Source organism: Mesoplodon bidens (genome assembly GCF_964165515.1).
Source record: "Mesoplodon bidens genome assembly, chromosome: 18".
Classification (NCBI taxonomy): domain Eukaryota; kingdom Metazoa; phylum Chordata; class Mammalia; order Artiodactyla; family Ziphiidae; genus Mesoplodon; species Mesoplodon bidens.
In genome coordinates, this window is record NC_138175.1 from 47,309,544 (window position 1) to 47,334,389 (window position 24,846).

General features: G+C 53.7%; 1 protein-coding gene across 2 annotated transcripts in view; it reads left to right on the forward strand.

Moving 5' to 3' along the window:
• Window positions 1-235: 235 nt before the first annotated feature.
• RYR1 (ryanodine receptor 1) overlaps window positions 236-24,846 on the forward strand; it is a gene marked incomplete at its 3' end in the record, with an annotated part of 118,542 nt that continues 93,931 nt past the window's right edge. For both annotated transcript variants that reach the window (XM_081216801.1, XM_081216802.1), the window contains exons 1-23: window positions 236-409; window positions 5,128-5,247; window positions 6,373-6,477; window positions 7,517-7,591; window positions 7,681-7,759; window positions 8,099-8,211; window positions 8,737-8,830; window positions 9,994-10,087; window positions 10,239-10,313; window positions 10,821-10,977; window positions 11,117-11,281; window positions 13,351-13,472; window positions 13,922-14,117; window positions 17,879-18,014; window positions 18,097-18,192; window positions 18,279-18,397; window positions 19,206-19,339; window positions 19,842-20,083; window positions 20,590-20,782; window positions 21,769-21,985; window positions 23,813-23,917; window positions 24,138-24,241; window positions 24,749-24,832. In XM_081216801.1, the coding sequence (XP_081072927.1) occupies window positions 362-409; window positions 5,128-5,247; window positions 6,373-6,477; window positions 7,517-7,591; window positions 7,681-7,759; window positions 8,099-8,211; window positions 8,737-8,830; window positions 9,994-10,087; window positions 10,239-10,313; window positions 10,821-10,977; window positions 11,117-11,281; window positions 13,351-13,472; window positions 13,922-14,117; window positions 17,879-18,014; window positions 18,097-18,192; window positions 18,279-18,397; window positions 19,206-19,339; window positions 19,842-20,083; window positions 20,590-20,782; window positions 21,769-21,985; window positions 23,813-23,917; window positions 24,138-24,241; window positions 24,749-24,832 (2,873 nt within the window). In that variant the 5' untranslated portion in view covers window positions 236-361. The remainder of the gene's footprint in view (window positions 410-5,127; window positions 5,248-6,372; window positions 6,478-7,516; window positions 7,592-7,680; window positions 7,760-8,098; window positions 8,212-8,736; window positions 8,831-9,993; window positions 10,088-10,238; window positions 10,314-10,820; window positions 10,978-11,116; window positions 11,282-13,350; window positions 13,473-13,921; window positions 14,118-17,878; window positions 18,015-18,096; window positions 18,193-18,278; window positions 18,398-19,205; window positions 19,340-19,841; window positions 20,084-20,589; window positions 20,783-21,768; window positions 21,986-23,812; window positions 23,918-24,137; window positions 24,242-24,748; window positions 24,833-24,846) is intronic.

Here is a 24,846-nt window from a genome sequence, read left to right on the forward strand (position 1 = left end):
AAATAGGAGAATGATGGCACCTTCCTTATCGCGAAGGGGGAGAGAGGGTAGCTGCCTTAAAGACACTCCCCTAAGCCCCCCACCCCAAGCGCACCTTTGGCCAAGGTTTGGGGTTTGTAGGCGGGGCTCCGTCAAAGGGGCGTGGCCTTGGCCGTCCTGCTCCAATGGGGACCCGGGGGCGGGGACCTCCTCCCAGCTCTGTCCAGCACACGAGTCCTCCACGCAGTTCCATCTACGCCGCGGGTGCCTCTGGCGTCCCCAGAGGTCTCCGACCCCAACTCGCCCCCAGCCCACCCGTCCAGCCTTCGGCCCCCTCCTCTTAGTCACTGACCTCAGCCCCAGCACCTCTGGCCTCGGCATCATGGGTGACGGAGGAGAGGGCGAGGATGAAGTCCAGTTTCTGCGGACGGTGCGTATCTCTGTGTTGGAGCCTCTGGGACTATCTCTCTGGTCTGAGTGTCTCTCCGTCTCCGATGTCTTTGTCCTGATTGCTGGTGGTCTCTGAGACTCTGGGGTCTCTCCTCTGTCCCTTTGGGTGACTGTCACTCCGTCTTGCTCCGTTTCTGTCTCTCTTAGTCTCCCCCATCTTTCTCGTCAGAGAATTAGCAGAATCTGGGACTACAGAATGGGGAGGAGGATCCTCCCTCCTCCACCCTCTCTTCTGACACTAGCGATTTGTCCCAGAGAAGGGGGCCGCTGAGAGAGCACCCCCTCCCACCACTCTGGAAGCAGGCACTTGGGGAAGGTGGTTCTAATTCCTGAGCTTAATTTAGCTGTCCCCCTCCCCCACCCCCCACTTAGCCCTAATTCTCTTTTTGCTCCAGACTCTGACCTATTTAAATTCTTGGGAAGAGGGCTGTGGTGGGCTGAAGGACAAAACTCCTTTGAACTCCCAGCCCTTGAGGGTCTCCTGAGGGTCCCCCTGTTTCTGGGTCTTCTTTCTTTCCCCACTTGATTTTGGAGAGGAGGGTCAGATATGGCTGCTAATGGTCTCTGGGTGGTGTCTCTCCCTATCTGTCTCTTTGGGTTGTCTGTGTCTCTGTCTCTTTCCCTCTCTGCCTCCCTGTCTCTGTCTCTGGCTTTGTTCTTCGGCTTCAGGCCCTCTGTGTTTCTCACTGTGTCTTCAACTCTGTCTCTCTCTGCATCTCTGACCCTCGGCTGGCGGGGGGCAGGGATGGGAATTGGAACAACAGGTGTCCCTCCCAGAATAGTCTGCTTTTCTGGGGCCTGGGCAGGGGACAGGGAGAGGATGGGGGGGAGGGGCTGCCCATCTTGAAGTCCCTCCCACTTTTCCCTCCCAGTGGTTCTACCGGGTGTGGGGTTGTGAATATGGGAGGGGATATTCTCTCTTCTGGGCCAGGTCCGCTGATCCTGCACTAGCCCCTCCCCACCCCCTCCAGGCCCTGGGAAATGCTGACACAGCATTCCGGCCCCAGAATAGGACCCTGGTGAGCCGGCTCTGGTTTCCTGGGAGGGAGGAACGGGCAGCTGGGGCTGGTAGTGAAGGATAGGGACAGCTGGACATTCAGCCATGGGAGGAGGCCTAGCTTCACCCTAGACTCTTGCACTGGCTCCAGTCCCTTAGCAGACACCATGGGTTGGGCTCTCCCCTCCTCTCCAGCCCTAATAAGACCGTGGCCATGGCCTTGAGCCCCTGAGCAGCCACTCTACGTCAGCCCCATGCCCAGGGCCTCAGCCTCCTGAGGCATCTAATTATATCCTTGCTGCCCTATCTTCTGAGGTAGGGCCCTATCTTTATCTCCCTGGGAGTTCTGAGGGAAACCGAGGCCTGAGTGGGAGTCACTGACCAAGGTTAAGGCCAGGAAGTGTCATCTCTGGATGCCCCTGGGGGCCAGCCCTCCTGCTTTCATAAGAGGAAAACTGGGTTTAGACTTGCCTGGCTAGACAGTGTTGGATTCTAGAGGCCTGGCCTTGCATCTCTTGGCCCCAGACTGGGTCCATTTTCCTGAACTTTACTGAGGTTATGTGGTGGTTTTCTCAAACTTTTTGGATCTCATCCCACTGGTAAGAAATATATTTTATATTGCAACCCAGTACATGCATATATTCACATACGTTATAAAAAGTCAACTTTATTGAGCTATAATTGACATGCAATAAATTGTACCCCTTTTAGGTGTTACAGTTGACAAGCTGTACACACCCATGTAACCACTATCGTAATCAATAGAACATTTTCTTTACCCCAGAAAGTTCCCTTTGGCTCTTTGCAGTAATCACCCTGCCCTTCTGCTTTATGTTACCATAGATTCCATAAGTCACTAACTAGTGTTTCATATAAAATATATGCTCATTTGTCCTGCTTCTTTTGTACACTGTAACATTTTTGACATTAATCCATGTAGTGTGTATCAAGAATTAATTTCTTCTTGTTGCTAGGTAGTATTCCATTGTGTGAATACACTACAATTTGTTTATCAGTTCACCTGCTGATGGACATTTGGGTTGCCTCCAATTCATGCAATTATGCTCAAGATTAGGTGCATTCACACACAACTATTTTTAACTGAAACAAGTTTCATGAAATGTAGGTAGCCCTTAGAACACAAGGGGCATGCTGCTATTTTCTGTTCTTGCTCTACTTTTATTTCACTTTTTAAGCATGATGGGCATGGCCCCCAACTTCATTTCATTTCCTTTTGATGGGTGGCGACATCCAGCCCTGCCCAGGCTGGGGTTCCTCAAAGCATGGCCCATGTCAAAACCTCCTGGGGGCTGGTTAATGGTCCAGATTCCCTGCTGACCCCAGATCTACTGAATCAGGCTCTTGGTGTTGAGGGGGAGACTGGGGCAGCAAGGAAGTTGCATTTTTAACCAGGCTACCCCCCTTCATTCTGATGCAGGAGAAAGTAAGGGAACCATTGGTGTAGGGATTAGGCTCCCTGTCCCTGGTTTATATATATCTTGGTTTTGCCATTTGCCTGCTTCCTAACTTTGGGCAAGTGATTTTTATTTTTCTCTCTGAGCCTCAATTTCCCAATCTGGAAAATGGGGACAAAAATATGTACCATAAGGATTCAATGGGCCCATGCAAATATCTCTCTGGGCTTGTCTCCTCCCACTTTCTCCCTTGCTCCTGATGGCAGCCGTGCCAGGCTGTCTCCCTTGCTCTTTCTGAATACCCACGGCCCCAGGCCTTTGCACAGGCAGACTCCTCTTCCGGGAACTTTCTTCCTCCAGAGATGATTGGGCCTGATTCCTTCTTGTTATTCAGACAAGGCTCAGCTCAATGTCACCTCCTTGGAGAGGCTGTCACTTCACCCCCCTCACTGATGTCATCTCTACCCCAAACTCTTACATCACCCTGGGTTATTTTTTCCATAACACTTATCCCTGAAATTAACATTATAAATTGATTCACCTGTTCATTGCATTTCCCCCCACAAGGATGTCAGCTCCACAAGGACAGGGAATTCGTCTGCTGTATTCGCTGCTCTATATCCAGTGCCTAGATCAGTGCCTGGCACATAGCAGATGCTTAATCAGTGTCTATTAGGTGAATGTAAAGCCCTGAGCATGAGGTCTAGCAGAGAGTATGTGCTTAATAAATGCAAGCTGTATGATCCCTGTGAATACACGGCATATGCCAAGATGTCGGGGTTGGGGGTAATAGGACAGAGCAGTCCTGGGGCCTCCGGCCAACAGGATGAATCTCTCTCCCTCCTCCCAGGCTGACAGAAAGAATGAGGGCTGCCTGTGTGGGGTGAAGCCCAGGATTTGCTGGAAGGGCTGGAGTCTGTGTGACTTCAGGCAGAACGCCTAGCCTCCTTGAACCTGTTTCCTTTGCAGTAAAATGGAATAATCACTGTCTTAACTGTGGTTAAACACTGCGGTCTCCATCTGTTTTTTCTTCCAGCAATTTTGATTGAAATCTCTATCAGTAAAAATGTTCAGCAAGCCCCCACATACATTTATATTAGTTATGAATGTAATATGGGCTATTCTACTAACATATCAAGAGGTGGTCTAATGTTGTAAAAGTGGCATATTGGGACTTCCCTGGTGGTCCAGTGTTTAAGACCCTACAGTTCCACTGCAGGGGGTGCAGGTTCGATCCCTGGTCGGGAAACTAAGACCCCACAAGGGAAACTAAGATCCCACAAGCTGCGCTGGCTGTGTGACCTCAGGCAAATCACTTCACCTCTCTAGGCATCTGTTTCCACAGGTTCACATACTAGGACTTACCACAGAAGGTTGTTTATTTTACTTAAAATTTTAATTTATACCCTCGAGATTATTTCAAACTTAGAGAAAAGTTGCAAGGTTAGCTCAGAGAACTCCCATGTGGCCTTCAGTCATTTCTCCCAAATGTTAGGATGTAGCATGTCTGCTTTATCATTCCCTCCATCTCTCCCTCCCTCTCTCTCCCTATTTTTTTCCTAAGCTGTTTGAGAGTAAGCTGTGGACATGATACCCTTAACCCCTAAATCCTTCAGTGTCTGTTTCCTAAAAAAGCAAGGGATGTCTCTCACAAAACCACAGCACAGTTATCAAAATCAGGAGATTTCGTATGGCTATGATACCATCATCTAATTCACAGTCTGTTTCACCTTTCACCACTTGTCTCTATACCATCTTTTATGGCATTTCCCCTCCATCCAGGATCCAGTCCAGACTCTGGCAGTGCATTCAGGAGTCATTAGACAGCACTCCTTAAACGACAGCTACTATGAAAATAACACACAAAAGAATTATTAGATAAGGCTGAACTTAAAAGCCATTTAACTTGAGGCGCTCATATCTTCCACCCTCCAGTGACTCACCTTGTGGACCCCCACCTGGGAGTCCTCTGCAGTCAGTTGGACTGGGGTTCAGATCCCACCTGCTTCTCTTATCAGCCATGTGGCCTTGGACAAGCCATGTCCCCTCATTGAGCCTTAGTTTCCCCATTTTAACGTGGGGATGCCACTGGCTTGGATCTCATGGGGATGTTAGAAGCATGTACAGTGCTCAACATGGGCCCCTACTTGATAAGTGGCGAGGGTGGCTATTATTAGTCACATCTTTTTCATGAGGAGAAAAGGCCAGGTGGGTGGCCCATGGTACAGTGTCTGTGGGGTGCGGGTGGGATGCGGGCGCCCACCCTGACCCTCTGCCTGTCCCCAGGATGACGAGATGGTCCTGCAGTGCAGCGCCATGGTGCTCAAGGAGCAGCTCAAGCTCTGCCTGGCCGCCGAGGGCTTCGGCAACCGCCTCTGCTTCCTGGAGCCCACCAGCAATGCCCAGGTCTGTGCAGGACGGAAGGAAGAGGGGGTCTGAGGGGCAGAGAGCCTGGGGCCCAAAGAAGAGGGGTCTGGGAGTCTGGAGAGGGGATGCTGACGGGAGGGGGAATAGGGAGGGGGGCTAAGAGGGAAAGGGGGCTGGAGGTCTGAGGAGGGGAGCTGGGGTCCTGGGGGTAGAGGGAGGGGGTCTAAGGAGATAGAAAGTCTTGAGTTCAAAGAAGAGGGGATCTGAAGGGGGTGCTGATAGGAGAGAAAATGGGAGGGGGCTTACGGGGGAAAGGGGCAGGGGTCTGAGGTGGGTGGAGGTGGAGGTCTGAGGAGGGAGGGGCAGGGGGTCTTAGGAGGCAGGTGTCTGAGGGGGCAGAGAGTCTTCAATCCAAAGCAGAACAGCCTGGAGGGTCAGGGGGTGCCCGCAGGGGGCTGACTGGGGAGGGGGTTGGAGGCTGAGAGGGGGAGGGAGCCTGGGGTCTGAGGCTGAGGTGAACTCAGGCTCCGAGGGAGGAGGTGACCTGGGGGGATGGGGTGGAGGCTGGGAGAAGGAGGAGATCTGGAGTTTGATGGGGGAGGAGGCCCAGGGCCTGAGGTGGGCAGAGAGTCTTGGGTCCAAGGGGGAGGGTGTCTAAGTGCTTGAGGTGCCTGGGTGGCAGCCTGAGGCAGGAGGTGGGAGGTGGGGCCTTGCCCCTGGGACTTTGAAGCAGTGTTCACAGGTGTCTGAGGGACAGGGCAGGAGCTGGGACTGTCTGCTCGTGACAGCGGGAGCTGGGGCTTCCTTTGGGGTTGGAGAGATTTGCGTTTTCTGCCGGGAGGGCAAGGAGGGGGCTCCCGGAGTCGGATGGGTGGAATGCGTCTGACAGGGGCTGAGGCTTCCTATGGGATTAGGTGTGCTGTGGCAACTTCTGTGAGGTTCGGGTGGGGTACAGGGGTGTGAGGGAGGAGGCAGAGAGAGGTGTCTTCTGGGATGTTGGTGCGAATTCGGGGTGTTTGAAGCGGGAGGCAGAGGGCAGGGCTTCTTGGAGGGTTGGGGTCGGGTCTGGGTCTCTAAGGGGTGTAGGTATTTAGACTAGGGGCAGGGCGTGCACCAGCACTCTGGAGCCTTCAGGTCCCCCATTCACATCTCCCCACCCCCCAGAATGTGCCCCCCGATCTGGCCATCTGTTGCTTCGTCCTGGAGCAGTCCCTGTCCGTCCGAGCCCTGCAGGAGATGCTGGCCAACACCTTGGAGGCCGGCGTGGAGGTGAGGCTCCCACCCAGGTGGGATGGGTGGCAGGGACGGGTGGGAGGACCTGGGGGTCATTTACCATCTGTTCTTCTTCCTCTCTCTGCCCCGCCCCCCACAGGCCCTCAATTTGGATAAGTGGGTAGGTCTGGCCTTGGGTGTCATCTGTCCTTGCCACCTCTCCTGACCCCAAGTGGGCCTCTTGGGTCCACACCCTGCACACAGGGGCTGGGGGGTCTTCCCCACCCCGGTTGTCAGGGTCTGTGGAACCCAGAACAGGCCAGGCAGGAAGGAAGGGGGTGGGGGCTTTTGAGCCCCTGTTCTCCCACCTGCTCCTTTCTCCTCTTTTCCATCCTTTCCTCCGACCCTCCTAGCTCTTCTCCGCATGGGACCTCTCCCCTCATCACCTCCCTCCATCCCAAGTGTGAGCCCCCTCTGGTCCAGGAGTGGGTCCACCATGTGATCACGTGGCCCCATCACATGGCCCCCTCAGAGCATGGGCATGTGAGAGCTGGGATGGGGAGCATGACGCCATCGAGTGCTGGGTGTACCCACCCGCTCCCAAGAGGCGCAGAGTCTCCTTGGGCCCGGGGGGGTGTGGCAGCACAGGGCAGGCCCCTGCGGGTGATGCCCCAATGTCTCACAACGGGTAGGACAGTACCGGTGCACAGCTGTGTTATGACAGGTGAGAGCAGAGGGGGCTAAAGTCCGTGGAACACAAGACACGGGGGCTTCCCTGAGTGACCCCAGGTATCTGAACCTCTGGAAGAGGGGTTCAGCCCCCTGAGTGACTTCGGGGCCTGGTTAACAGGTTGAAGGACAGAGTGGGCTCTGGGGAACAGAAAACACCCCATCCACAGGCTTCTCAGAGACACAGACCTTGCTTCCCCTGGAAGCAGGGAAACTGAGGCAGAGACTCTGTTGTGGGTCTGAGCCGAGGCTTCTTCGCATCCAGGCCTGAGCATGGTGTCTTCTGGGAAGTGTATTCCCACCTGAGATAGGCCAGGTGTTTCAGGGGGGTCTATTCTCACTCTGTGTCCTCCCCTGCCCCCTGCAGTCGTCCCAGGGTGGGGGACACAGGACACTCCTGTATGGCCATGCCATCCTGCTCCGGCACTCGCACAGCGGCATGGTAAGTGCATCCGGGAGGGGCCGGGGCCGGGGGCAGGGGCCAGGGAGTGCAACGCCTGCCAGGTGGCTGACTCCCCCCTACAACCCTAGTACCTGAGCTGCCTCACCACCTCCCGCTCCATGACTGACAAGCTGGCCTTCGACGTGGGACTGCAGGAGGATGCAATAGGTGCAGGGGCTGGAGGGAGGGGCTATGATGGGGATGCCGCAGGCAGGGAGTTGGGATGCAGAAGGTCTGCAGAACCCCGGGAGCAGGCATGGGGATGTTCCAGGGGCAAAGATGGGGGGCTTTGGGGCTGAGAGTCTGTGGGTGTGGATGAACACATTCTGGACAGAGAGACGCGGGCAAGCAGGCAGAGAGTCTGAGGACAGGAACGGGGGACTGTGAGGCAGAGAGTTGGGGGCAGTTAAGAGGAGAGCTTGGGACGGAGGGCTTGGGAGGCTCCATGGCTGGGAATGCCCTGGGGAAGAGCGTTCTGGGCAGCCCTCACCCCGCCCCCACCCATAGGAGAGGCCTGTTGGTGGACCACACACCCGGCCTCCAAGCAGAGGTCGGAAGGAGAGAAGGTCCGAGTTGGGGATGACCTCATTCTCGTCAGCGTCTCCTCTGAGCGCTACCTGGTGAGTAGCACCTTCCTCACCACAGCTCCTACTGCCCCCGGGGCTGCGGGCACACGGGATCCACCCCATCTCCTCCTCATTGGTTTGCCTGGTCTCTGGCCCCAACGTCCTGACTCCCAATTTCCAGTTTCCATCCAGTTTCTGGTTTCTGGCGCCCCATTTCCTGACTTGATCTCGGTTTCTTTTTTTTGCGGTACGCGGGCCTCTCACTGTTGTGGCCTCTCCCATTGCGGAGCACAGGCTCCGGACGCGCAGGCTCAGCAACCATGGCTCACGGGCCCAGCCGCTCCGCGGCATGTGGGATCTTCCCCGACCGGGGCACGAACCCGTGTCCCCTGCATCGGCAGGCGGACTCTCAACCACTGCGCCACCAGGGAAGCCCGATCTCGGTTTCTTGATCTGTGACCTCTAATTTTTGGTCTCCTGTCTGCCGGTTTCCTGGCTTCCACCCTTGGTTTCTGACTCACTCTGGAACTATTGCTCACCCCCCATTATCTCTGACCACCACATCCTGGTTGCCCACAGCACCTGTCGACGGCCAGTGGGGAGCTCCAGGTTGACGCCTCCTTCATGCAGACACTGTGGAACATGAACCCCATCTGCTCCGGCTGCGAAGAGGGTGAGGACCCCAGACCTCTGACCCCTAACCTAAGACCCCCCAAAACAGACCTTCAGCATTGCCCCTCAGACCCCAAACCAAGATCTCCAAATTATGACCCTCACACTTAGATCTCCAACTGACCACCAGTCTGGAACCCTAGAGCTCAGACCTTGAAACCTAAAACTCAGTATCAGACTCCTAATTCAGACCCCAAGGCTCACATGCCAAACTCAGGTCCTGGAGGTCAGACCCCTAAACTCAGACCCAAAGCTTAGAACATCGAATTTGTAGCTTATCCCTCAGACCCCAAGCCTCAGATGACAAGCAGATGCGTCCTCAGCCCCCCAAATTCAAACTCAGATCCCCAAACTAAGAACCCTAATTCAGACCCCAAACCTCAGCCAATCAACTTCACACCTCCAACTTTAACCTCAAATCTCCAAAATCATCTCCCAGTTTGCAGACCCCCATGCTGAGACCCTAAAGCATGAACCCAAAACTTTGAACCCAATTCTCACACCCCAAACCTCAGAGCCCTAAGCCAGACCCAAGCTGAGACGCAAGCCACAGATCTCGAAACTCAGGCCTTAATCTCAGACCCCGAAACTCAGACCCACCAACTTCTAACTGCTACAAAGCTCACATCTCCCCAGACTCAGACCCCAGAGCTAAGCCTTCCAAACCTCAGACCTCAAACCTCAGATACCAGCCTCAGACCTCCAAAATAACACTCAAAATTCAGACCCTGACTTCAGACCCAACCATCATACCTCTAAACCCAGACCCCCATATCAAGCCCTGGAACTCAAACCTCAGAATCAGGGAACATTAGACCCAAATCTCTAATGACACTCTCTGAAGCCAACCTCGAAAATCCAAACTGAGACCTTTAAACCCCAGACCCACAAACCTCCCAACCTCAGCCCTGCACACCCAGACCCTCAACATTAGATCCCCAACCTCAGACCCCATATCTCATGCCCCTACTTCAGGCCTCAATCTGAGCCCAAATCTCAGACTACCACTTTGTACCCTGAAACTCAGATCTCCATCTGCAGACCCCCAAACCCAGCCCCCAGCTTCCCACAGGGCAGAAGCAGGGCCTGCAAACTCCACTATGGCTCCCAGGCCTTTCTGGGGCTCCAGCTTCCCAATGACCACTTTCCTTTGCTCCTGTCCAGGCTATGTGACCGGGGGCCACGTCCTCCGCCTCTTTCATGGACACATGGATGAATGTCTGACCATTTCCCCTGCTGACAGTGACGACCAGCGCAGGTCTGGGCTTGGGGACAAGAGGGTCTGGTGTCTTCGGGCCAGAAGGGGGATGGCAAAGGTTGGCTGGGGGGCCTGGAACCCTAGGATTAGGGATCAGATTCTGGGGGGCTGGAGCCTGAACTCTTGACCTCACTCTCTTCCATGTACCCAGACTTGTCTACTATGAAGGGGGATCTGTGTGCACCCACGCCCGCTCCCTCTGGAGACTGGAGCCCCTGAGAATCAGGTAGGGGTCGGGGCAGAGGAGGCAGGCTGGGGGAGGGGCTAGGGGTTCCTGGGGGCCCTGGGAGGAGAAGAGTGTCTTGAAGGAAGAACTGAGGAAGAGACTGGAGGGTTTTGAGGGAAAATCTGGGGAGCCTAAGAGAGCAATAAAGGTCCCCAGGGTCCTAGAATCCTGGAGGAAAAAGAGGTCTTGGGGGTAGTGGAGGTTCCTGAGGGAGAGATCAGGGTCTCGAGTGAAATTGTGGGGAAAGGAGGGGAGAAAATGACAGATCTGGGAAAACTGGAGACACCGAAATCATCTGGGCAGCCCTGAGGAAGTGGTGAGGGCCTGAGAGAAGATTGGGGTTCTTAAAGGAAGGCTGGGGGTCCTAAGAAGGATTTGAGGGCTCCAAGGAAGATTTGGGCACCCTGGGACAGGGCTGAGGGCTTGAGGAGGTTTCAACCAAGACTATGGTGTCCGTGGGAGAACTGGGGGGGCCTCTGACCTCTCCCTCATCCTCACCCTCTGCAGCTGGAGTGGGAGCCACCTGCGCTGGGGCCAGCCACTCCGCATCCGGCATGTCACCACCGGCCGGTACTTGGCACTCCTTGAGGACCAGGGCCTAGTGGTGGTTGACGCCAGCAAGGCCCACACCAAGGCCACTTCCTTCTGCTTCCGAGTCTCCAAGGTCGGTGGGGTCAGGATACCCTCCCTCAGCTGGAGCCCCAAATCCCGCCCCAGCCCCCCACCACTCTGCAGTCTCTTGGGGGGCTCCCCCATTAAATGCACAAGCAGAGGAGGCTGACCTCTGTCCCCTGCCCCTGTAGGAGAAGCTGGATACGGCCCCCAAGCGGGATGTGGAGGGCATGGGCCCCCCTGAAATCAAATATGGGGAGTCACTGTGCTTTGTGCAGCACGTGGCCTCAGGTCTGTGGCTCACCTATGCTGCCCCGGACCCCAAGGCCCTGCGGCTCGGCGTGCTCAAGAAGAAGGTGGGCACCTGGCAGAGGGAAGGGGTGGGGTACAGGCTGGGGCAGGAAGGGGACTGGGGGTGACGATGCTTGAGCCTTTAGGAGTCTGAGGTTGGGATTGAGAGAAAGACAAAGACTGAGAGAGACACTGAGATTGAGAGAGACAGGAAAAAAGAAAGAATACATATATGAAGAGAGAGAGAAGTATAGACAGACATGGGGACAGACAAACAGAAAAAGATAGAGACAGAGAGACAGAAATAAGAAAGACAGAGGTGGAGAGAAAAAGATGAATAATAACAGACTGAGAATAACATTCAACCAATTATTGAGTACCCCAGTTGTTGTGGATGTTATGTGTGGACAAATAGCTGAGCTATACAGACCTGTTCCCTGCCTTCCCTGTGCTCAGACACTGTGACTAAACCCTCTCTAATGAAGTTCACAGTTTTACAACCAAACAGTGGGAAAGCTACTTTTGACAGAGGGAACAGCACGTGCAAAGGCCCTGAAGTTGGGATGAGGTTGGTCTGTTGCAATCACTGAAAGGAGATCTAGTTTGGCTGGAGGAGAGTGAGCGAGGGGTGAGTCGTGGGAGATGAGGACAGAGAGGGGACGGGAAGGGATCAGGTAGAGCCTTGTGGGCCACTGGGGAGGGTCCTGGCTTTTACTCTGGATGAGATGGAGCCACAAGATAGTCTCGAGCAGGCCAGGGCACGGTGGGAGGGTGACCTGATTCAGGTTCACAGGGCTCCTGAGCTGCTTATGGGAACAGACTACGGGGGTGGGCAGAGCTGGAGAAGGAAGACCAGGGCAGGACTGCACTGGCACAGGTGGAGGATGACAGTGGACAGCACCAGGGTGGGGACTGTGGAGCGGGGAAAGGGGGCAGAGTCTGGTTGGATTCTGAGGGCAGAGCCAACAGGATTTTCTGACAGATTGGAGATCAGGGTGAGGGAGAGGGACTGAGGATGAGACCATGATTTTTGTCCTTTTTTGCCCTGAGCAGCTGGAAGGAGGGAAGTGCCATTAACTGAGTCAGGGACAGCCAAGTATCAGCTCAGGAGGACGGGCCCCAATGCCTAGAACAGAGCCACTCAATAGACTTGCTGAGTGAATCAGTGAGAAGACTAGGGCGGCATCTGTTTGTGAAAGATGAGGCTGAAGTTGGATACAAGAGCAGAGGATGTAGAGACGGGCCTGGGCCAGAGAGGGCAATGTGGGAGTCGTCAGCAGGTGGATGGTATTTACAGCTGCTGGACTGGATGGGGTCCTGGGGAGGTCAGCTCAGGGGAAAGCCGGCAGCCATGATGGTCTCACCTCCCAGAAAGGTGTTCAGGCGTTCTGTCTGGGACATGTTAAGTTTGGGGTGCCATTAGAGCTTTCTGGTGGGGGAATGTTAAGTCAGTAGTAGATACAAATGGACAGGGTCTGGCCTGGAGAAAGACAAGATAGAGAGAGACAGAGAGGGAGAGACAGGGAGAATCAAAGAGGGACAGAGAAAGAGAGAAAGAAAGACAGAGAATAGATAGCTAGTGGGAAGCAGCCGCATAGCACAGGGAGGTCAGCTCAGTGGTTTGTGACCACCTAGAGGGGTGAGATAGGGAGGGTGGGAGGGAGGGAGACGCAAGAGGGAAGAGATATGGGAGCATATGTATATGTATAACTGATTCACTTTGTTATAAAGCAGAAACTAACACACCATTGTAAAGCAATTATACTCCAATAAAGATGTTAAAAAAAAAAAGGAAAGACAGAGGTAGAGAGAGAGATGGACATAGAGACAGAGAAGGAGAGAAAGAGCATGGGATAGGCATGAGAGAGACAGAGAGAGAGAGACAAAGACAGACAGACAGAAACACAGAGGATAGAGACAGAGAGTGAGAGGAGAGACCTAGAGGGGGGAAAAAGAGAGAGGGGTTGAGAATGAAAGACACAGGGACAGATGAAGAGGGACTGGGGGCGGAGCTGGCAGAGAGATTCCGTAGAGGATGGGGGCAATTTGGGGGCTAGAGTCTGGGTGGAGGTCTGGGGAGCATGGCCCTGGCTGGCTGAGCCCCCTCCTGACGTCTCTCTCCCACCACTGTCAGGCCATTCTGCACCAGGAAGGCCACATGGACGACGCGCTGTCACTGACCCGCTGTCAGCAGGAGGAGTCCCAGGCCGCCCGTATGATCTATAGCACTGGCGGCCTCTACAACCACTTCATCAAGTGAGCCACCCGGCCCGCTCTGCCCCGGGGGCCAGGCCACACCTTGACCCCACGCTCCTGGTGTTCATGCGCCTGACCATTTAATCTCTACCTCTGACATTCACACCTCTTACATACACAAACTCCTGACCTCTACATACTTGACCCCTAATCTGACCTCGACAGCTATGACTTTGACTTCACACCCCTGACACTCTCGACCCTGGATCTCCCTACCCTGACCTCTGCTTTCATGACCTGTCCCTACACAGGCGTGGGTCCCAGGCCCAGCTCTGCCCTTGGCCACTGGGTCACCTCGGGCCAATCAATGCCCTTCTCTCTCTGCGTCTCACTCTCTCTCTCTGTTAAATAGGTGTGTCTGTGGGAGTCTGGCAGGGACCGGGGGTGGGTGGGGGCGGGACCCTCACAGTGTTCCCGGACCCTCACTGATAAGTGCATGGTCTCCGCAGGGGCCTGGACAGCTTCAGCGGAAAGCCGAGGGGCTCGGGGTCTCCGGCTGGCACAGCACTGCCTCTCGAGGGCATCATCCTGAGCCTGCAGGACCTCATCGGCTACTTCGAGCCACCCTCCGAGGAGCTGCAGCATGAGGAGAAGCAGGGCAAGCTGCGCAGCCTGCGGAACCGCCAGAGCCTCTTCCAGGAGGAGGTGAGGCCGCGGCCCGGGAGGGCGGGGTCTGTGGGCGCGGGGGCGGGGCCTTCAGAGGGGCGGAGCCTGCCGGACCCGGGGAAGCAGTGGTCTGAGAGGGGGCGGGGCAGGTGGAGAGGCAGGAAGAAGTTCTTGGCCTGGGTGAACAGGGCGGGGAGGCGGGTCGTAGCGGGCACGCGAGGGGGCGGAGCCGTGAAGCGGGTCCGGAGTGGGTTGGTGGGCGAGGCTTTGGTGAGGGGCGGGGCCTGTGAGAGCAAGGTGGAACCGGAGCCTGAAGGCGGGAGCAGGACTTGTTCCCTCTCCTGGGAGGACGGGGCGGGGTGAGGGTAAGCTCTGGGCCAAGGCAAGCCAGTGGAGGCAAGGCCTGGGAACAAGTCCGAGGCTGAGCTACTAGACTCAGGGGGCGGTGTCTGTAGGGGTAGGGCCTAAGGCGTGGGAGGATAGAACCAGAGTGGGGCATGGTGGGGGGCAGGGCCAGAGAGGTGGGCTTTTGGGTGGGAGGATAGTGTAGGGCGCGGCCTCAGCTTGGGTCAGAGGCTGGGGGTCTGTGTGTTATGAGAGGAGACGTGGTGGGCTCCGCTCAGCACGGAGTCTGAGTGCGAGGGGCCGAGAGGGGTGGAAAACTGGGGCTGCACAAAGGTCCCGGGTCTGATGTCTCCTCAGGGTGATTGGGGAGCATGTTCATTTAAAGTCTTCCAAGTTGGCCCCGCTCCTCTCCAGGGGCTCCCATCGTGATGGGGGTGGCAGACCTAGAAATGATGATAGTAACAGCAACAAAACTTACTAATGGAGTGGGATTAGTATATGCAAAGTGTTTAGAACAGTAACGGCACATAGTAGATGCTATATAAGTGTCAGTGGTTATTGTTACTTTGAATTTAGCCCTTACTGTGTGTTATATACCTGACATCCTCCCCATAACCCCATGGGGGATTGTAATTCCCATATTACAGATGGGTCACTGAAGCGCAGAGAGATTAAATAACAGCCATTGCTGAACAAATATACCAGGGGGGATATAGCTGTCAAGAAAACAGACAAAAATCCCTGTCCTTATGGAATTGACGTGGGGTGGGAGGATAAATGAGCAATAAAATAGGAGGATTATGTGGTATATTAGATGATGATAAAGAGAAAAACAAACTAGGGCAGGGACTTCTCTGGTAGTCCAGTGGTTAAGAATCCGCCTTCCAAAGCAGGGGACGCGGGTTCGATCCCTGGTGGGGGAACTGAGATCCCACATGCCGCGGGGCAACTAAGCCTGTGCGCTCTAGAGCTCACGTGGCGTAACTACTGAGCCTGTGCGCTCTGGAGCCCGCGCGCCACAACTAAAGAGAAGCCCACATGCCACAACGAAAGATCCTGCATGCTACAACAAAGATCCTGCAACTAGGTCCCGCAACTAAGACCCTACGCAGCCAAATAAATAAATAAATAAATATTTTTTTTAAAAAGCAGGGCAGCGGTAGGGAGTGCTGGGGTTGTCGCAGTTTAAAATACAGTAGTCAGGGAGGGTCACCTGAATGAAGAGAGGCAGCCATATGTACACCTGAGGGAGGGACAGAGGGGAGCTAGAGCAAGTACACGGACCATGAAGTGGGAGTGTGCCTGGCAGCTTCCAGAATAGCAAGGAGGCCGGGATGACTGGAACTGGGTGAGCTAGGGGAAGAGTGGGAGGCGACGAGCACAGAGAGGTGACAAAGGCCAGGCCAGGGTGAGGACTTGCCGTTTGGGAGCCACAGAAGGGTTAGGTCTTTGAAAGTCACAACGAGTTAGGGGCAGAGCCACTGTGTGTGACTCCAACTGGTTCTTTACCACGATGCACTGCATCTCTTACTACAGACCCAGGATATAGATACAATAATTATCATAGCAGCCCAGTTGTCCACCACCACTGGAATAAATCCACAAATGTGGCATGTCTGTATGATGGCTATGGATACTACTCAGCAATGAAAATGAACAAATGACAACCCCATGAAACAATGCTCTTAATCTTAAAGCGTAATACTGAGAGAATTCCCTGGTGGTCAAGTGGTTGGGACTCGGCACTTTCACTGCCAAGGTCTCAGTTCGATCCCTAGTCGGGGAACTGAGATCCTGCAAACCGCTCAGTTCGGCCAAATAAATAAACAGAAAAAAAAATTTTTTTTTAAGTAATGTTGAGCAAAAGAATCCATGTGCAAAAGAATACTTACTGTACATCTCAAGTTCAAAAACAGGCAAAATTTTACTAGACTGTTTACGAATGCATGCATAGGTAGTAAAAATAGAAAAACAAGGAAAGAATTTCCATAAAAGTCAGGATAACGGTTATCCCTAGCAGAGAGGGTTGTGTAACAGGAGGGGCATCGAGGTGACTTCTGGGAGGCTAGCAATGCTCTCTTTCTTGACCTGGGTCATGGTTACACAAGTGTTCTTTCATATTTATTTGTTAAACCATATACATTTGATCTTTATTATTTTCAGATTCTGTATTTGCAAATATGCCTACTTGCTAAAATTTATTTGTAACCTCCAAATCGATGCTTGCAGAATATTTGTAGTCATTTGTGGACATGTGCAGAGAGGGAAAAAATTTAAGTCATTTGATGCTGTGTTTCCAGTTGAGGTTGAACAAGGAGACGATCTGCCTTGTTATTTCAACTCTCACCCGTAAGCAAGTATCCTTTTCGTGGTGTATTTAGTACCACGCTTTTCACATTTTTGTGCTTTTTATTAATTTCACTGATTAAAATGGCCCCTAAGCACAGTGGCAAAGTGCTGTCTAGTGTTCCTAAGTGAAAGAAGGCTGTGAAGTGCCTTACTGAGAAAATATGTGCTAAAGAAAAGCTTCACTGAAGCATGAGTTACAGTGCTGTTGGTTGTGAGTTTAATGTTAATGAATCAACAACATCTATTAAATTAGTGTCTTTAAACAGAAACGCACATAAAACGAGAGTGTGTATTGATTGATTGATGAAAATGTTGTGCTCAGAGACTCAGAGAAACCCCCTGTGTTTCCCCTGGGAGCCTTGGTTCTCAGGATTCACTCAGTGCTCACGGCGACTTTACAGAACCTAACTACTACGAAAAGCAAGAATATACTATATATATATATATTTTTTGCGGTACGCGGGCCTCTCACTGCTGTGGCGTCTCCCATTGCGGAGCACGGGCTCCGGACGTGCAGGCTCAGCGGCCATGGCTCACGGGCCCAGCCGCTCTGCGGCATGTGGGATCCTCCCGGACAGGGGCACGAACCCGTGTCCCCTGCATCGGCAGGCGGACTCCCAACCACTGCGCCACCAGGGAAGCCCTAGACTGTATATGTTTTATGTGCTTTCTGTATGTCTGTTATACTTCAAAATAAAAGAAGACAAAAGGTTAAAATGTTTTTTTTTTTAAAGAGAGACAGAAGGCAAAAATCTCTCTGATGGTTGGTGTGGAGAGTGACCTGGGCCAATGGGACCAGGCGTAGGGTCCTTGGAGGTGGAAAAGAAGGAAAGAAAATACTGGAAGGAGAAACACAGATTCAGTCCTGATGTTAATAGGGGTGTATTATGTTGGGGACAGAGGCAGAGTGGGACAAGGCCAGGTCTGGAGAGCCGAGGAGGAGAGGAGGGAGTTGGGAGTGAAGGTGCACACAGATGGCTCTGGTTTCAATCTGGGGACACCCCGTCACTAGTTGTTGAAGGAATGTGAATTAACAAGTCCAAGAAAGGCAAGGAAGGGAGGGCCTGGGATTCCTGTGATGAAACCCCCTGTTTTCTCTACCCCAGGGGATGCTCTCCCTGGTCCTGAACTGCATCGACCGCCTAAATGTTTACACCACCGCTGCCCACTTTGCCGAATTTGCCGGGGAGGAGGCAGCCGAGTCCTGGAAAGAGATTGTGAACCTGCTCTATGAAATCCTGGGTGAGGAGCCCCAGACTTGACTCCCCCTAGAGCACCCGGGGTTCCCAGTCCTACTGGGTCTGACCCCTCTCTCCACCCTCAGCCTCTCTGATCCGTGGCAATCGTGCCAACTGTGCCCTCTTCTCCAACAACCTGGATTGGCTGGTCAGCAAGCTGGATCGGCTGGAGGCCTCCTCAGGTAGGAGAACCCAGGCGAAGGGGATGGGGACTTGCGGGGACGGGAGGGCTGCAGCCACTTCACCTCTCACTCTGATCCCTGTGCAGGGATCCTGGAGGTGCTGTACTGTGTCCTGATTGAGAGTCCCGAGGTCCTGAACATCATCCAGGAGAACCACATCAAGTCCATCATCTCCCTCCTGGACAAGCATGGGAGGAACCACAAGGTTGGCCTCTCATCCCTGACCTCTTATCCCCTGAATTCTGAACCCTGACCTTTCCCCGTGGCCCTCAAATTGCCCCCATTTCCCCATCTTATCTCTTACCTGGACTCCTCTACCACAAGCTTCCATCTCAACACAAAGGTCTCAAACTCATGGTTCTTAAATGGGTTCTGGGCCACAAATGTGCTTCATTAGCTCTTTGAAGTATTTTTTCAATTTCTAATTTTGTAGCCTTTAGGGGGGCTGCATAGACACTCTCCAGTTTGCCCCAAGTGCTACTGGTTCCCACTGAATTATTTCTAACCACTTCACGTATTTACATTATCTTCCTGGCCCCTAGAGACACAAGTTTGCAACCTCCACTGATCTAAACCTCATCTTTATCCCTGTGCTCTCTCCCTGACCGATCCTTTCACTCTTCCCACTGACTTCTGACCTCTTACCCCAGTCTTTTCTTTGGCCAAGCCATGTGGCTTGCGGGATCTTAGTTCCCCAACCAACAATCGAACCCAGGGAAGCTCAGAGTCCTAACCACTGGACCGCCAGGGAATTCCTCAGTCTCTCTTTTCTTACATTGCTGATGTCTTATCCCAACTCATACGGCCCCCGCCTCTTGCCTGATGTTTCTCTTTGACTCCGATCTCTGTGACCCCTGACCTCCCACTTTCACCACCTCTTCTCAGTCAAAAGCTCTATCTCCCATCCTGGCATATCATCCTTCTGGTTTCCCACTCTGGGTCTTCCATGGACAACACCCGCCCCCACCCCGCCCAGGTGCCCTCACACCCTGACCTCTGACCTTGACCTCCAGGTGCTGGATGTGCTGTGTTCCCTGTGTGTGTGCAATGGCGTGGCCGTGCGCTCCAACCAAGATCTCATTACTGAGAACTTGCTCCCTGGCCGCGAGCTTCTGCTGCAGACAAACCTCATCAACTTTGTCACCAGGTCTGGCCCCTAACCCCTGACCCCAGAACTCAGAACCTCTCAATCCCCTCCCTGACTCAGACTCCACACCCAGGTGGGTGGGCCTTCCTCCATCTCCCACCCCGGTCCCCACAGCTGTCCCCAGCTCATCCCTGGCTTCTCATTCCTCTTGTCCTCTCTCCCTGCTCCATTTCTGCCTCTGTGTCTTCCTCCCTCTTTCTTTCTTTCTGTGTTTGCTCTTTTTGTCTTCATCTGTCTGTCTCTATCTCTCCTCCATCTCTTTTTCCCGGTCTCTCTCCCATCTCTCTCTTCTCTGTCCTTTGATGCCTCTCTGTCCGTCTCTGTCTCTGCTTTCTCTCTCTGTTTCTGTGTCTCTGCTTTTCTGTTTTTCTTGTGTATGTATATCTTTGTCTTTCTCCCTTCCTCTCCCACCCCCCACTAGCCTGGGTCTCCTCTCCATCTCTCCTTCATCCTCCTCTCCATCTCTCCTTCATCCTCCTCTCCTGTCCTGTCTCTCCTACAGCATCCGCCCCAACATTTTTGTGGGCCGAGCAGAGGGCTCCACGCAGTACCTCAAATGGTACTTTGAGGTGATGGTGGACGAGGTGGCTCCATTCCTGACAGCTCAGGCCACCCACCTGCGGGTGGGCTGGGCCCTCACTGAAGGCTACAGCCCGTATCCTGGGGGCGGCGAGGGCTGGGGCGGCAACGGGGTCGGCGATGACCTCTATTCCTACGGCTTTGATGGGCTACATCTCTGGACAGGTACCTGGACCCTTCTAGGGGACCCTCAACCCTGACCACTGACCCAGGGTTTCTAGGCTCTCACCACATGCCTTGGGGTTCTTGGGATCCTGACTCCCAAACAGGCTAACTTTGACCCCTTACTCCTCATTTCCCAAGACCCTAACCCTAGAGCTTTCAGAACCTGTTTCTTCATAGCCTCCAGAACTCTGACCCCAGAGGATGTCAGATCTCTGACCCTAGAGATCCCAGAAAACTGCCCCGATTATTATGATCTCTGATCTTTGACTCATGCCCCCAAAGGTTACAGAATCCTAACTCCAAGACGACTTTAATCTTTGACCCCCACACCTCTCAGGAACCTAACCTCAGGGGAAACTTGACTTCTGCCTCTAATCTCTAAGGAACACTTGACCTTAGAGTTGCTAGGGTCCAGACCCTATAGGATCCTCTAATACCTGCCCCTTGTCTCTTGAGACCATTGGTTCCACTGGACCTCTGACTTTTCCCTGGTGTTCCTGGTGCAGGACACGTGCCACGCCTGGTGACTTCCCCAGGGCAGCACCTCCTGGGCCCCGAGGACGTGGTCAGCTGCTGCCTGGACCTCAGCGTGCCGTCCATCTCCTTCCGCATCAATGGCTGTCCTGTGCAGGGTGTCTTCGAGGCCTTCAACCTTGATGGGCTCTTCTTCCCCGTTGTCAGCTTCTCAGCTGGTGTCAAGTAAGGACTTGCCCCAGCCCCCTGGCCAGTCCCCAGACCTGGGACTGTCCTGAGACAGCTTCTGCAAGCACGCCGTGGCCTTCTATGGGGCCAGGACCCAGCAGCCTTCTCTCAGGACTGACGGGCCAGACCCCTACATGAAGGTCCCAGTGACCTCTACATGATCCCAGACACTCTCAGTGTCCTCCCAATGACCCAGCCCCTCCCAATGACCTCAGCTTCACCCCAATCTCCAAGTGTCCCCCAAATTTCACAATGACCTTCTAATGATTAATAAGTGTCTTCCAGTGACCTCCCAGATGACCTCTGACTCTCCCAATGATTCTATGCCATTCCAGTGACCTCCAGATGATTCCAGAATCTGACAGTGATCTTCCAGTGACCACAAAGCCTCCCAGTGATCTGGGACTCTCCCAATGACTCCATGCTCTTAACAGCTTCCCAATGACCCCAGCATCTCCCAACGATATTCTAATAGTTCCATCATTTCCCAGTGACCTCTCAACGACCACAGTTATTTCAAAGGCCTCTCAGTAGCCCAATCTTTTCCCAGTGACCCCAATCTCTGTGAATGACTTACTCACCATTTCAGTGGCAATTATGATTTTCTCAAGGTTACACCAGACTCTCAGTGACTTCCAAATGACCTTCTTCTTGGTATCCCCCAAACCTTCTGGTATCTCTAGATGCTCTGTTGATCCAGGACCTCCTCCAAAGGACCTTCCCATGACCTTGGATTAACTCCCCAGTGACCTGACCCCCACTTTCCTTTCTTGGTTTTCCAAAGATTCCTGTTGGCCTCCAACATTTTCTTTGCCCTTAGACTTTCCTGACTCCTAAATGACCTCCATGACGCTATGACTGTCCAGTGACCTCAGCTCTCCCCGGAACCTTCCACTGATCCCAAGATGGCTCCCTTCCCCCCACTGAGTACAGATTCTCCTCTGTACACTGCCCTCACTCGTGACCCCCACTCTCCCACCTAGGGTGCGATTCCTCCTTGGTGGCCGCCATGGCGAATTCAAGTTCCTCCCTCCGCCTGGCTACGCCCCTTGTCATGAGGCTGTGCTCCCGCGAGAGCGACTTCATCTGGAGCCCATCAAGGAGTATCGGCGGGAAGGGCCCCGGGGGCCCCACCTGGTGGGCCCCAGCCGCTGCCTCTCACACACCGACTTTGTGCCCTGCCCTGTGGACACCGTCCAGGTACTGCCTGCTCTGCAAGGGTTTCGTGGAGAGGCAGACTCCCTTAGGAGCCAGGGAGATGGGGAGCTGAGCTGGAAGCTGGGGACCCTGTTGTTTAACAGGTGGGGAAGCTGAGGTAGAGAGGAGGCAAAGGAATCTCTCAAGGCAGAATCTCGGTTTCAGGGAGTCCTCAGTATAGTCCCCTAAAAAAAAGGACTATTATTTATTTATTTAATTTTAAAAAAGTATTTATTTATTTATTTGCTGCTCCGAGTGGCTTGTGGGATCTTAGCTCCCTGACCAGGGATTGAACCTGGGCCCTCAGCAGTGAAAGCACAGAGTCCCAGTCACTGGACCCCCAGGGAATTCCCTAAAAAGGACTATTATTGCCCCCAATATACGGCTGAGGAAAGTGAGGCCCAGAGAGGTTAAGCAGCCTGTTCAAGTCACACAGCATTTGAGCCCAGGCAGTCTGATCCCAAATCCTGCGATCTTATCCACCACAGTTTGTTGGGTGTCTTTTCTATTCCACGCCTCTCTCACTCCTCCTATCCCAATCTGAGCTCCCCACCTTCCCTCCAGACATGTCCCTATAGGAGGGAATATAAGTCCTGTTTAAGAGCCTGATCACAAGGGTTTGACTTTCAGCATGTCGCCGTGGGCAGGCAGCTTCACTTTTCTGTGCTTCAGTTCCCTCACCTGTGAGGAAAAGGGGGGAATGAGAGAACCTCCCTCTAGCATTGTTGTGAAGGGTAGATGAATTAACACATGTGAAGTGCTTAGCATGGTCCTGAGGAAATAGTAAGTACTCAATAGAGTTACTGTCATTATTGGTAGTAGTAATATTATTGCAGGGGTGAACTTGTCATCCCCCTGTAGCCAGGCCAGAGCCCCGGGCCTCCTCCTGGATGTCTCCGTTCCCCTCCCCCACCCACCTGGCAGCCTCAGGGGTTGTCCACTCCGCCTCTCCCAATCCCTTCTCCTCCCACATCCCACCCTGGTCCAACCATCATTATCTCTGCCTGCAGAACAACAATATAAATATGACTAGGCACCTACCATGTGCCACACATTTATAGAAACTATGCGGGAGGGTTAGGAGCACCGACCCCGGCACAGTCGCAAGTCCCAGCACTGCTCTCCCTGTCTTAAAAACAAAGGAGTTGGTAAATGACACACCCTAGGTCAGGAAGCTAAAATAGTTTGGATAGAATCAAGACTCAAGCCCTAGTTCTTTTGATTCCACATCTTGTGATCTCTAATCAAACACAAGCTTTCCCCCACATTTAGTTAATTTAAAGATTTGTAAAATGAAAATACAGGTACTATTTATGTTTATTGAAAAAAAATCCACGCAGTTCAAGCTCACATTGTTTGAGGGTCCACTGTATATAACATTTAGTAGTTTATGTAAATGATTTCACTGAACGCTTATAAAGTAAGTATCATGAGTTAATATTGTTCTGATTCTCATTGTACAGAGAAGGAAAGAGACTCATCCATTCATTCAGCAAACATTTCACGAGCATCCCCTTCTGGGCTGGACAGGGCTGGGAAAATGCTGGAGACAGAGACAGCCCCAGCCCTGCCTTCACGCAACCCCCATTCCACAGGGGGAGACAGACCCATTCCCAGACAGTTCCTTAATTCTGAGGATGCTAAGTCCTTACTCAGCTGGACATCAACCCTGGAGGCAGGGTGAGGTGATGGGAAGCAAGGCTTGGCAGTAGGAAAGGTCAAAAGAGCTCTCTGGGGAGCTGTTCAGGGCTCGCACGTGTTCTCGGGAAGAGGGGTCATGACGCAGACTGGAGGGGATGCAGGGACCTCACAAATGTCACCTGCCCCCAGATTGTCCTGCCTCCCCATCTGGAGGGTATTCGGGAGAAGCTGGCGGAGAACATCCATGAACTCTGGGCGCTGACTCGCATTGAGCAGGGCTGGACCTACGGCCCGGTGAGGGGGCTGCCGGCAGCGTGGCGGGGAGAGAGGCTAGGCTGACTGGGGTAGAGTGAACACTGCTCACTAACTGGGAGGGGCTGGTGGCTGCGGGAAGCGACTTTGGGACACTAGGGGCTCCTTGGGTGGCAGAACAGGTCGGGGAGGCCAGGGGTCACAGTCTGGGAGTGCTGGGGAGGGAAGGGGAACCGAGGAGTTGACTCTGGAGTTTCTCCAGGTTCGGGATGATAATAAGAGGCTGCACCCATGTCTCGTGGACTTCCACAGCCTACCGGAGCCCGAGAGGAATTACAACCTGCAGATGTCAGGGGAGACGCTCAAGTGAGGGGCTGACCAGGGAGCAGGGGCCCGGGCCTGCCTGCTGGGTGGGGGTGGGGGGGGGCAAGGAGAGACAGAGGGAGCGAGACCGAGACTGAGAGAGACAGAGAGACAAAAGGGAGGCAGAGAGAGAGAGGGAGACTGGGATTGTGAGGCTGAAACTGACAGGGGGCAAGTAAGAGACAGAGGCATAAAGAGATGCTCAGCAAGTGAAAGAGAGAGAAAGAGACAAGGAAAGAAGCAGACAGGAAAAGACAAGCACAGCCAAAGAGATACAGCGACAGAGAACCAGGGAGAGTCAGGAGCCAGAGAGACACAGACACCAAGACCGAGAGAGACGGGACAGACGCCCAGAAAACCAGAACCAGAGAGGTGGAGAGAGCTAGTGACCCAGAGACAGAGCTGACAGGGGCTGGGGGATGAGGGGAGCTGGGCTATGGGGAGAGGACGCCAGCGGCAGGGAGGCCACGTGGGGTGACCCTGTCCCCCTGCCCCCACCCCCCGCCCCAGGACCCTGCTGGCGCTGGGCTGCCACGTGGGCATGGCGGACGAGAAGGCGGAAGACAACCTGAAGAAGACAAAACTCCCCAAGACGTGAGTGTGGGTGG